Below are 13,617 nucleotides of genomic sequence, written 5' to 3' on the forward strand. Positions count from 1 at the left end.
TCCATCAAGAGAGGATTGGATTCAGAAGATGTGGTATATATACACAATGGAATACCACTGAGCCATAAAAAAGAATGACATAATGCCATTTGCAGCAACATGGATGGAACTAGAGACTCTCATACTGAGTGAAATGAGCCAGAAAGACAAAGACAAAGACCATATGATATCACTTATAACTGGAATCTAATATCCAGCACAAATGAACATCTCCTCAGAAAAGAAAATCATGGACTTGGAGAAAAGACTTGTGGCTGCCTGATGGGAGGGGGAGGGGGAGGGAGGGATCAGGAGCTTGGGCTTATCAGACACAACTTAGAATAGATTTACAAGGAGATCCTGCTGAATAGCATTGAGAACTTTATCTAGATACTCATCTTGCAACAGAACAAAGGGTGGGGAAAAATGTAATTGTAATGTATACATGTAAGGATAACTTGATCCCCTTGCTGTACAGTGGGGAAAAAAAAAAAAAAAAAAGGATGGCCAACAGTCACAAGAAAAAATACTCAACATCACTAATTATTAGAGAAATGCAAATCAAAACTACAATGAAGTACCACTTCAAACTGGTAGGAATGGCTATCATTAACATGACTACAAATAACAAATGTTGGAGAGAGTGTAGAGAAAAGGAAACCCTCCTATGCTGTTGGTGGGAATATAAATTGGTATAACCACTGTGGAAAACAGTATGGATGTACCTCAGAAAACTAAATATAGAACTACTAGGAGTTCCCATCATGGTGCAGCAGAAACAAATCCAACTAGTAACCATTAGGTTGTGGGTTCAATCCTTGGCCTCACTCAGTGAGTTAAGGATCCGACGTTGCTGTGGGCTGTGGTGTAGGTCACAGGCACAGCTCAGATCTGGTGTTGCTGTGGCCGTGGCCAGCAGCTACAGCTCCCATTAGACCCCTAGCCTGGGAACCTCCATATGCTGTGGGTGCAGCCCTAAAAAGACAGAAAGAAAGACAGAAAGAGAAAGGAAGAAAGAAATGCCATATGACCCAGCAATCCCACTCCTGGGCATATCATATATCCGGACAAAATGTTCATTTAAAAAGATACAAAAGATTCATGGACCCCTATGTTCATTGCAAGCCCTATGTACAATAGCTAAGACATGGCAACAACCTAAATGTCCATCGAAAGATAAATGGATTAAGAAGACGTGGTACAGGAATTCCCATTGTGGCTCAGTGGTAATGATCCTAACTAGTATCCAGGAGAATTCATATTCAATCCCTGGCCTTGCTCAGTGGGTTAAAGATCTGGCATTGCCATGAGCTGTAGGTGTTGGTCACAGACATGGCTCAGATCCCGTGTTGCTGTGGCTGTGGGGTAGGCCGGCAGCCACAGCTCCAATTCCACCCCTAGCCTGGGAACTTCCATACGCCATGGATGCTTCCCTAAAAAGATTAAAAAAAAAAAAAAAAAAAGATGTGGTATATATACATAATGGAATACTACTCAGCCATAAAAAGGAACAAAATAATGCTATTTGCAGCAACATGAATGCAACTAGAGATTCTCATACTAAGTGAAGTAAGTCAGAAAGAGAAAGACAAATTCCATATGACTTCACTTAAATGTGGAATCTAAAATATGGCACAGATGAATCCATCTACAGAGCTGAAACAGACTCACAGACATGGAGAGCAGATTTGTGGTTGCCAAGGGGAAGAGGGAGGGAATGGGATGAACTGGGATTTAGGGGTTAGTAGATGCAAACTATTACATTTAGATGGAGTCCTGCTGTATGTCACAGGGAACTACATCCAATCACTTGTGATAGAACATGATGGAAGTTAATATGAGAAAAGAGTATATGTGTATATGACTGGGTCACTTTGCCTTACAGCAGAAATTGACAGAATACTGTAAGTCAACTATAACAATAAAAATAAAAAAATAATTTTAAAAGAACTTATACAACATTTACATTAAGTTCACCATCTTGTACAGTGAAATTAACTGCAGTCTGTGGTGCCCCAAAACAACTACAGTAGTAACATCAAAGATCAATGATCACATTGGAGTTCCCGTCATGGCTCAGTGGTTAACGAATCCAACTAGGAACCATGAGGTTGCGGATTTGATCCCTGGCCTTGCTCAGTGGGTTAAGGATCTGGCGTTGCCGTGAGTTGCGGTGTAGGTCGAAGACATGGCTCAGATTCCTCACTGCTGTGGCTCTGGTGTAGGCTGGCAGCTGCACCTCCAAATGGACCCCTAGCCTGGGAACCTCCATGTGCCACGGGAGCGGCCCTAGAAAAGGCAAAAAGACAAATATATATATATATATATATATACATCGATGGTCACAGAACACCATAACAAATATAATAATGAAAAAGTTTAAAATATTGTGCAAATTACCAAAGAGTGACACAGAGACACAAAGTGAGCATATGTTGTTGGAACAGACTTGTTCCATGCAGGATTTCAATTTGTAAAAAATGCAGTATCTGCAAAGTACAATACAGTGAAGCACAATAAAATGAAGTATGCCTGTAACGTGATTCAAAGACTTGCCAAATTTATGTTCCTATCAGTGTCCATGGTACTTCTATAGTTTTTCCTTTTTTTGATTATCAGTTTAATCCTGCTCCAAGGAAGGTAAGTATAAATACTCTAGAATGACAGTTTTCAATCATGATGTAATTACACTCAATTTTGAGGTATATAGAAAGAAATATTTACTTAACTACTATAGTGATACCTCAGTCACTTGGAATCTTATCTATTTTTCAAACTATAAGAAGAAGGAGTTCCTGTCTTGGCGCAGGAGTTAACAAACCCGACTAGTATCCATGAGGACGGAGGTTCGATCCCTGGCCTCGCTCAGTGGGTTAAGAATCTGGCATTGCTGTGAGCTGTGGTGTAGGTCGCAGATGTGGCTCGGATCCCGAGTTGCTGTGGCTGCAATATAGGCCAGCAGCTGAAGTTCCAATTCAACCCCTAGCCTGGGAACCTCCATGTGCCGTGGGTGTGGCCCTAAAAAAACAAACAAAAAAAAACCCAAAAACAAGAAGGGGAGTAGAGTCACAGCAGGCTGCACACTCAATTATGCTGATACTTGTACCAAGTGCCTCATAGGAGTGTCCTTCATGTGAATAATAATACTTAGAAAGTTACTATAAGGTAATGCATGTGAAATATTTAGATGAATAAAATTTGTAGAATATCACTGGATATCTTTAAAAGTCTTACCTCTCCCATTTCTTGTCTCAGTTGTTCAAATTCCTGTTTTTCCATCTCTAACTTATGCTTCCGTTCCTCCTCTGTTCGTCGTCTTTCTTCTTCCATTTTTTGTTTTAATAATTCTTCAAAATTAATTTCCAGTTTTCCCGGTGTAAGAGATTCTTGAGAGATTGTTTTATACATCTCTGGGGAGTCATCATCTACCGCCTGTTTAAAATAATTCTGTTACCACTCCTGCCAGAATTATACATACTAAAAAGGGAGTATTTCTTGAATAGAAAGCTTTCACATGGAACTAAAAACCAAAAATTCTCTTTAAAAGTATAAAACAACAAACAAGGAGGGATTATTAGAAAGCACAAGACTGGAAATTCTTGCTGTGGCACAGTGGGTTAAGAATCCAACTGTATCCATGTATCCATGAAGATGTGGGTTCGACCCCTGGCCTTGCTCAGTGGGTTAAAGGATCTGGCCTTGCTGTGAGCTGCAATGTAGGCTGCAGGCGCGGCTCAGATCTGGAATTGCTTGTGGCTGTGGTGTAGGCTGGCAGCTGTAGATGTAATTTGATCCCTAGCCTGGGAACTTCCATTTGCCACAGTGCGGCCATAAAAAAATAAAATAAAAATCAATCAATCAATAACTGTAGTGGCTCAGGCTGCTACAGAGGCACAGCTTCAATCCCTGGCCCAGCACAGTGGGTTAAAGGATTCAGCATTGCCACAGCTGTCGCTCAGATTCAAGGATTCAGTCCCTGGCCTGGGAACTTCCATTTGCCATGAGTGCATCCATAAAAAAAAAAAAAAAAAAAAGGAAAACATAAGACTAAATATTTTGTAGGTACAGAGAAAATAGTGACCATCTAGCCTCCATTCCAATGAACACAAATAAATATTTTGGCTTTATACTATAAGTAACCTGAATTAGGCATTAAGATATTCTAATACTGAGAAAACTTTTTTTTTTAGGCCCGCATCCACGGCATATGGAAGTTCCTGGTCCAGGGACTAAGTCCAAGCCACAGCTGCAACCTATGCACCTAGCTCACAACAATGCAGGATCCTAAACTCTCTGTGCTGGTCCAGGGATTGAACTTGCGCCACTGCAAAGATAATGCCAGATCCTTTACCCACTGGGCCACAGCAGGAACTCCTGAGAAATCTTTTTTTTTTTTTTTTTTGGCTTTTTAGGGCCACACCTGAGGCATATGGAAGTTCCCAGGCTAGGGGTTGTATTGAAGCTGCAGCTGCCCGCCTATGCCACAGCCACAGCAATGCAGGATCCGAGTCCATCCTTGATCTACACCACAGCTCACAGCAATGCCGGATCCTTAACCCACTGAGCAAGGCCAGGGATCAAACCCACCTCCTTGTGGATACTAGTCAAGTTCATTACGCTGAGCCACAGTGGGAACTTCAAACTCTACTTGTATCGACTGACTTAATCTATAACCCAATGAAGTCAACACAAATATTATATGAAAAAGGTGAGATTCAAAACTTTGTCTTTCTAATAAAATTATAAATAACTCTTTAGACTACCTTTTTGTAATTTCGTGAATAACATGTCTAACTGCCATCTAATTGTGACCATGGGCAAGGTACATAGCCTCTCTAAATCTGAGTTTCCCTATCTGTGACAACTTTCACAAAGTTGTCGAGAATAGATTAAAATTTGGAAACATTTTGCAGTGTGCCTGACACCATGGTAAGCTCCCAACTTTCAGTTTTATTATTATAGTATCATTCCCTGTATATAGGCAATCTCTAAATTGCAAATAGAAACTCTGCTTTTAAATTGCTGACTTGGAATACATTTTACCATGAAAAGCAATTACCTAATTCTTTCCCCTGAAAGTACATACATAAACTTCTCACCTGAATTGCATTCTTGTGGTTGAACTAGACATAGGGGAATAAGAGAGCAAAGGGTAATTATTTGTTCCAAGTTTTACATATGACAGGCTTTACCACAAGACCAGTTCAACTCAAAAATAATATTTACACGGTCTTACACTCCACAGATTGCCAAAAAAATTATTAATATGTGAGTTAACTGAGCTATAAAAAAATAACTGAGCTATAATATGAAATGAAGATACTTGGCCCTAGATAAGAAAACAACATAAATGAAGGGAAAATTTTTTTCTTCCCTTTCCTGATACAGAAATGTCTCTAGGAAACTAGAGTTTTGGTTTAATGCAGTTTTCCTTCCCTGCACTTTTTTTCACTAGTAATCATGGTAAAAAGGCAGATGTGGCTGAAAAATCTGCCCCTAGCACTAGATTTCTTCATCTTCACAGCTACATCTCTGACCTACCACTTCTGAACCAGTTTGTTCTCCAAAAATTAAGTGCTTTCACAATGTTTGTAGGGTGTCTACATAGAAACCATTCATGAATCAAGGATTACCTAATAATAGACGTAAGGTAGTTTTAATATTACTTATTCCACATTTATAGGAAGTCTGTTATGCTAGAATGCACTGTACCACATGCTTGATGCAGTCTCAGCCTCACTGAGTGAGAAGACAGCCGTATAAGCAACAACAAAGCATCAGCGCTCTGGCAGGAAAGCACTAAATGCTATAAGAATGCATGAAAGGGGAGTTCCCGTTGTGGCTCAGTGATAACGAACCCAACAAGTACCCATGAGGATGCAAGTTTGATCCCTGGCCTCAATCAGTGGGTTAAGGATCCAGGGTTGTTGTGAGCTGTGGTGTAGGTCACAGACACGCCTTGGATCTGTCATTGCTGTGGCTGTGGTGTAGGCCAGCAGCCATAGCTCCGATTCAACCCCCAGCCTGGTGCAGCCCTAAAAAGAAAAAAAGAAAAGGAAAAAAAATAATGCATGAAAGGAACAACTTTCTGGAACTTGTTTTATCAGGAAAGGCTCCCAGAGGAAATGAAATATGTGAACAGAAGGTGCAGAGCATAGGAGAAAGGGACATGTTTAATAGAGCATTTATGAAGTTCCAGAGATGACAGCATAGCATTTTGAAGAAATGGAAAGAAATGTATTATGTTGGGAACATGGCAGATTAAGGAAGAAATGAAACTGGAGAAAATAGTAGGGCAAGATTATAAAGAAATTTGTTTTAAAATTTTAGTGTTTGGATTTTTGCTTAAGGGGAGTGGAAATTTTTTTTAGCAAAATAGTAATATAATCAAATTTCCTTTTTTTTTTTTTTTAAAGAAAGACCACTCCTGGCTTTACAGAGAAGAATGTATAATAGGCAAGAAAGCAAGTGAATCAGGAGTTGACCCAGAGCAAAGGATAACAGTGAACTGCAGTTATGTAGTGGCGATGGGAAATGGGGGGAAAGTGACCAAGTTTGAGAGTAACATAGGAAATGAGACTTAATGAATGACTGGGTGTGAGGCATGAATAAGAGGGGGAAATGTTTAGGACTTTCAAGTTTCTGATTTGAGCATCTTGGTGTGTGATGACACCAAATATATGTGTCTGAAGCTCATCCAGACATAGGAAGAAAACTAGGTCAAGACATCTCTGACGCCAATTAAAATGTTTCAGGAAGGGGATGCAGCATTCACATGCTGACTCACTTAAAAATAAAGCTTGTTGTCTAACTATACATTTTACAAACATTAAAATGACATAAGAAGTACAACTTTGTGAGAGAGTTAAGTTTGGCAGCAATTCCAGAGCGATGATAAGCATTCTGGTGAGTTAGATAATTGTGATTAAATGGCTCTGGTCATTTAATATATCCCACATAGGATGGAGACTGGAAAGAAAGAAGGAAAGGAAGGAAGGAATGAGGGATGGGAAGAGGAAATGTGGAAAGGGAAAATGGAGAGGAAGGAAGGCAAAGGGGGGTAGGAACACCTTCCCCCCTTGTTTAGATACTTAGTTCTGGAAAACATACCTTCCACGAGAAGGAAGTTTATATACATTCCTTATGCTAGGCATAGCAATTTAATCAGAAACTTCTCAACACTGCACTGAAACAAACACCTTTAAATATCTGGTGTTGGAGTTCCTGCTGTGGTGCAGCACAAACGAATCCGACTAGTATCCATGAGGACACGGGTTCAATCCCTGACCTCAATCAGTGGGTTAAGGATCCAGTGTTGCCATGAGCTGTGGTGTAGGTCGCAGACACGGCTCGGATCTGGCATTGCTGTGGCTGCGGTATAGGCCAGCAGCTGTAGCTCCAATTTGATCCCCAGCCTGGGAACCTCCATATGCCATGAATACAGTCCTAAAAAGCAAAATAAATAATAAATAAATAAATGGTATTATGCCATGGGAGACTTTAAAATGTATATGCCATCCCTACTTTTGGCACAAATTCCAGAAATAATAGGGTATTCCTCAAAGTTGAATAATTTCTCTTATACTCAAAAAAGCTGAATCCTACTGGCCTTCTCCAGCTACATTGCATCTTACCATGCTTCTCCTTGCTTCAGCAAATGCCTTCTTTTCTTCCTCTATTCTTCTTCTGGCTTCTTCTTCTGCTTTCCTTTTTTCGTCTTCTCTCCTCTGTCTTTCTATTTCTTCAAAACTGAGTTTGAGTTTACCAGGGCGGTACGCTTTAAAAATATTTTCTGTGTCTTGGTTTTCTTCCTCTTCATTTACCTAACCAAGAAACAACTCATTACTACGAATTGAGAGTCATCAAAGACAAGAATGAATTACCAATCAAAAGGCACAGATTCAGCCCCCTCACACAGAAATGGTTCTTTCCAGAGTTCCCTTTGTGGTGCAGTGGTAACAAATCCAACTAGTATCCATGACACAGGTTTGATCCCTGGCCTCACTCAGTGGGTTAAGGATCCGGCATTGCCATGAGCTCTGGTGTAGGTTACAGATGCGGCGTGGATCCGACGTTGCTGTGGCTGTGGAGTAGCCTGGCAGCTGTAGTTCCAATTAGACCCCTAGCCTGGAAATTTCCGTATGCTGCAGGTACGGCCCTAAAAAGCAAAAAAAGAAAAGAAAAAGAAGAAGAAAAAGAAATGGTTCTTATGGTTCTTTTCCTCTAATATACTTGATCAAAATCCCCTTCCTTTATAACATTTTATTGATTACAAAATCAAATTTGGAAAAATTCCAAAGATGTACTAAAATTTAATAAAACTTCTCAAACAAATCAAATCATATCATACGTATCAGAATATAATTCTGTATTATGATATCATATGTATAAATGTTACATATACTGAAGTCTGTTTTACCATTTGCCTCCTTGCTTCTTCAAAACCCCGCCTCTCTTCTTCTAAACGTTTTCTTGCCTCCTCCTCAGCTTGCTTCCTTCGGTTTTCTTGTCTCTGTCTTTCCAATTCTTCAAAAGTCAGTTTCAATTTTCCAGGAGAAAATGATTCTTTTTTTGCCTCGTTTTCCAGTTCATCATCCTAAGAAAACAATGAAAACCTGTCTGTTAATCACAAAAGGAAATGCTGCCAATCACCCTGATGGCTTTTACGTGATATTTATGAAAAAAAAAATTACCATGACCAATGAAAGACACTTTGCTTCCTTGAGAGATCGACGTTGTTCTTCATATCTTATTCTTTTATCTTCTTCATATTTGACCCCTTCCTTTTCTTCTCGCTCTTTTTCTAGATCTTCGAAATTCTTTTTTATTTTGCCAGATGTTTTGTGCGATTTGACAGGTACCACTGTTACCAGCAGTGAATCATCTCCTTCCTAATTGATAAAACAGAGAGTTAGCGTATTTCTTCCTAATCAAAATTTAGGTTTCAAGGGCTTTTCCATCATTGGCGGATTTCATTACATTGCCATCAATGTTATGAAGAACAACACTTTATAGTTTTTACGTATTTCTAATAAATAGCTCTTTCTCTGAATTCGGTGTACATTATGAGTTAGTCTTACAGAAATCCATTGCTGACAAGGTTCAAGAAGCATTTTTTTTTTTCCTCGAAGGTGATGTTAATACAGCTGTTTGAATAAAACTGTGACATTATCTGAATTTAGCTATCTGTGCACTCATCCCACAAAAGACAATGTGCATGTGAGCAAACACTGAATCAATTTGATGGTGGGTGGATTCAGTTTAAACATGCAAGAAAGGTCTCTGCACATGATTTCTCTCTCCATGTAAGTTTCAAAACAGTTCATAACATGAACATGTAGTAAGGAAAAAGCCTTAGTAATTCCAAGAAAGTTAGAAAACATTTATAGTATAGAGAAAATTCCTTGGTATGTGGTCCTATGCAAATATTCTTGAACTTTTTTAGGAGGGGGCTGCATCCATGGCATATGAAAATTCCCAGGCCAGGGACTGAACCTGTGCCATAGCAGTGACCCAAGCCACTGCAATGATAATGCTAGACCCTTAACCCGCTACACCACAAGAGAACTCGTTAAATTTGTTTTTAAAATTCATTTTATTTTACATCATCTATTACTGCCTCTGAACTTTTTTTTTTTAAAAAAGGTAAATTATAACAGGCCCCTAAAATTAAACTGCTTCCAATTTATGTGGTTGTAGTTTTAGACACACCATCAAGTTGATTGATCTTTAATTTAGTTATCTCTTGAAAGGGATAACTAAAATTTTTGTGGTTGTTGAACATTCCTTTATGGCAATGATACTGCACTCTCTGCTAATTTGTGACAACCAAAAACAATCAGGAACTCTGAGGAAAGAAGAAAAATGATGAAAAGAAAACTGCCTTTTTCAAGTGTTAGCTTTCAACAATCTCAACTATTAAGTAACAGTTCAAGAAAGATATTGTTTTGGCAGAGTATCTCAAACAGACTTATGTTTCTAATCTAACCATGAAAACAAAAACATACTTTTCTTTAAAAACACTAAGCTATAGTGTTTGAAAGTACAAAAGTATGATCTTGCTTTTCTGTCCTTTTTGTTGTGGTTGCTATATTTATAATAAAAAGAATAAAACTTTTAATTTTTTAATTGAAAGATTATTTGTGAATCAGATAATTTTAGGCGAATGTTTCATTAAAGGAAATGTCCGTTTACCTCTGATGCTGATTCAGTTCCCGTATTGTTTATGTCCTCAATCTATTGAATGAGAATTTCATATCATTATATTACATCAGATCTCTGCTTTTTCCTTTTAAGCATACAACTGAAAAGTAATTTAGTTGTGATTTATGGTACATTTTCAAAATTTAGAATTTTGGAAGTCTTTGAATTTTGCTCCAAATTAGCCAAGTATCTCCTTTTAAATAGAAATTAAACCTTGGGGGTTCCTGTTGTGGCACAGTGGAAATGAATCCAGCTAGTATCCATGATATGGGTTCAATCCCTGGCTTTGCTCAGTGGGTTAAGGGTCCAGTGTTGCTGTGTGCTGTGGTGTAGGTTGCAGACGAAGCTCAGATCTGGTGTTGCTGTGGCTGTAGTGTAGGCTGGCAGCTATAGCTCTGATTTGACCTCTAGCCTAGGAACTTCCATATGCAGAGGGTGCAGCCCTAAAAAGAAAAAAAAAATAAAATAAAAGAAAGAAATTAAACCTTATTGTTAATTTTTCAAATTTTTTTGTTTTTCTGGGGTTTTTTTATCTGTGCCCATGGCATGTTGAAGTTCCCGGGCCAGGGATCAAACCCACGCCACAGCAGCAACTACGCTGCTGCAGTGACAACACTGGATCCAAAACCCACTGCACCACAAAGGAACTCCATTTTTTTTTTTTTTGTCTTTTGTTGTTGTTGTTGCTATTTCTTGGGCTGCTCCCGCGGCATATGGAGGTTCCCAGGCTAGGGGTCCAATCAGAGCTGTAGCCACCGGCCTACGCCAGAGCCACAGCAACTCGGGATCCGAGCCGCGTCTGCAACCTACACCACAGCTCACGGCAACGCCGGATCGTTAACCCACTGAGCAAGGGCAGGAACCGAACCCGCAACCTCATGGTTCCTAGTCGGATTCGTTAACCACTGCGCCACGGCGGGAACTCCAGGGAACTCCATTTTTTGCATTTTGATACCAATATCAATATCTAGGGAACAACATAATAAGAAAAATTAAAATAAAGCCTACCTTTGTAATTCTGCAATTTGAATAATGGACCAAACTCTTACAACCTGTCTGTGAGCTTACAACCAGCAGTTATAAATTGAAATAAGCAAGTTAAACTGAAATACAGAAAGAGTTCTCCATTCTCTGTCTCTACCACAGCAAAAGGAAAACCTATTATTAGCAATCAATTATCATGAGTATATTTAACAATAAAAATATATGGCAAAAATACAACTGACACAATAATAAGGTACAGTGAAATGTATAGGTTTTCGCATGGCGAGTTTAGAAGTGAAAATAATTCTGGTAGTCATAATTGTTTATATTATGACCAGATCTAGGTAGGACAGGCCATCATTCAAAAGAAGGGTGCTCAATTTGGCCATTACTCAAAAGAAAAATCACTAGGTTAGCTTGAAGGGCAGGCTAATGTACATACAAAGTGAGAAATGACAGAAAGATGATTTAAATAAAATAGTGTTTGAGATCTCAGGAAAAGGAAACATAAGCAATAGGAAAATGGAAGAAGTTAGAAAGTAAAAATTCAGGTTTATTGTTTTAATTTGACTTTTAATAGCAGTGAAAGACCTGGAAGTAGTTAGCGCCTCACTTAGTCTAATGTTGTCCCAGTGCTCCAGAGACACTGCCCATCTCGTTGTGCCACAGGGGGAACTCCAAACATCATTTATTTTAATTACATATTTTGTTCTTTATTTTACAATTTGTATTATAAATAGAATTATTTAAAGTGATATATTTTATATTTATAATACATAACCTAAAATATTTATTTATTATAATTGTATTCCTTTGTGAAATTTCATTTCAGATGAGATCGGTCACGTTCAGGGTGGTATGGCCGTAGACTGAAATTTCATTTCAAAATGAGTACTAATCTTCGATAACTGGAGGTTGCAGAGGTAAAATACACCATCCTTTCTTCAGATAAAGACATACAAAATAATAAAATATAGCAAATTACAATTCTTCTCTATAATTCATCTGGCATATGATATTATTGGCCACCATATAAATGGACATTTGTGCCACAGCAGGGGGTTTTCTGCAAAGTCAGGGTAAATAAACTTCTTCGACATGGAATATGCTTTCCTTCTTTGTCACTTTTTTTCAGAAAGGTAGAAGAGACTAAAAAAAGCATAGCAAGTAGACTTAAAGAGCTTAAAAGAACAGGCAAAAAAGAGTCAAGAACAATCTCACAATGAAAATGGTTATGAGGAGTTCCCACCGTGGCGCAGTGGTTAATGAATCCGACTAGGAACCATGAGGTTGCGGGTTTGATTCCTGGCCTTGCTCAGTGGGTTAAGGAGCCGGTGTTGCTGTGAGCTGTGGCGTAGGTCGCAGACGTGGCTCAGATCCCACATTGCTGTGGCTCTGGTGTAGGTTGTCAGTACAGCTTTGATTAGACCCCTAGCCTGGGAACCTCCATATGCCACGGGTGTGGCCCTCGAAAAGGCAAAAAGAAAAAAAAAATGGTTATGAAAGACACAATATACTGTGAAGACTATGTTAGGATAGTTAAAATATTGATGAGAGAAGAAGAGAAACTAAAATGGTTTCATGACATTTTTTCTATATGTACTGTTATTCAAGTGAAACATTTATTTATAGCCCGATGACTTTGTACCAGGCACTGAACTATGCGATTTGCCTTTATTAACTCATATAATATTATTAGAAATTCTAGGATACAAACACCATTATTGTCTCATTAAGTTCAATACACTGATCATCTCTTTTGATCTTACAGGTATATAAGCATATATAACTGGCTTCTGTCATTTTGTTCAACTCTGACTACAGACCACATATAATATGAAACAAATATCAATATATTAAAGAAGTTTTTGTGAATTGACTAGTCCTTTACTTAATAAAATGTAATTAGGACTGAGAATTTCAAGTTTCTATATCATTTTAATCATTGACGATTTTGAGAGAGTAGCCTTTTCTGGAAATTAGATCAGATTCTTGAGGGTATGTTGTTGTTGCTGCTGTTTTGGCCACTCCTGTGGTATGTGGAAATTCCTGGGCCAGAGATCAAACCCACTCCAGAGCAGCCACCCAAACTGCTTCAGTGACACTGCTGGATCCTTAAACTGCTATATCACAAGAGAATGCCAAGACTCTTGAGTATTTTAAAATACTTACCAGCCTCTTAGCTCTCATGCACTGAACTAAAATATACGGGAATTCTAAGTTCATTAAGAGACCATACCAAAATTTATCACAACATTGTAGATCAACTATACTTCAATAAAACTTTAAAAAGAGAGAGAGAGAGACTATATAAAGGAGTTCCTGCTGTGACACAGTGGGTTAAGAATCCAACTGCAGGAGTTCCCGTTGTGGTGCACCGGAAACGAATCCAACTAGGAACCATGAGGTTGTGGGTTCCATCCCTGGCCTCATTCAGTGGGTTAAAGATCT

At 38.7% G+C, this 13,617-nt stretch overlaps 1 protein-coding gene across 8 annotated transcripts in view; it reads right to left on the reverse strand.

Annotated features, from left to right (window-relative positions):
* Window positions 1-13,617, reverse strand: part of NEXN (nexilin F-actin binding protein) — a 61,819-nt gene that overhangs the window by 15,441 nt on the left and 32,761 nt on the right. For 7 of the 8 annotated variants that reach the window (XM_047794327.1, XM_047794324.1, XM_047794330.1 and 4 more), the window contains 5 exons: window positions 10,174-10,215; window positions 8,673-8,870; window positions 8,399-8,575; window positions 7,614-7,802; window positions 3,214-3,411 (listed from right to left, as the gene is read on the reverse strand). In XM_047794327.1, coding sequence (XP_047650283.1) covers window positions 3,214-3,411; window positions 7,614-7,802; window positions 8,399-8,575; window positions 8,673-8,870; window positions 10,174-10,215 — 804 coding nt within the window. The remainder of the gene's footprint in view (window positions 1-3,213; window positions 3,412-7,613; window positions 7,803-8,398; window positions 8,576-8,672; window positions 8,871-10,173; window positions 10,216-13,617) is intronic. The other variant, XM_047794332.1, reaches the window with a different exon arrangement.

The sequence above is a fragment of the Phacochoerus africanus genome, chromosome 8 (genome assembly GCF_016906955.1).
Source record: "Phacochoerus africanus isolate WHEZ1 chromosome 8, ROS_Pafr_v1, whole genome shotgun sequence".
NCBI lineage: Eukaryota > Metazoa > Chordata > Mammalia > Artiodactyla > Suidae > Phacochoerus > Phacochoerus africanus.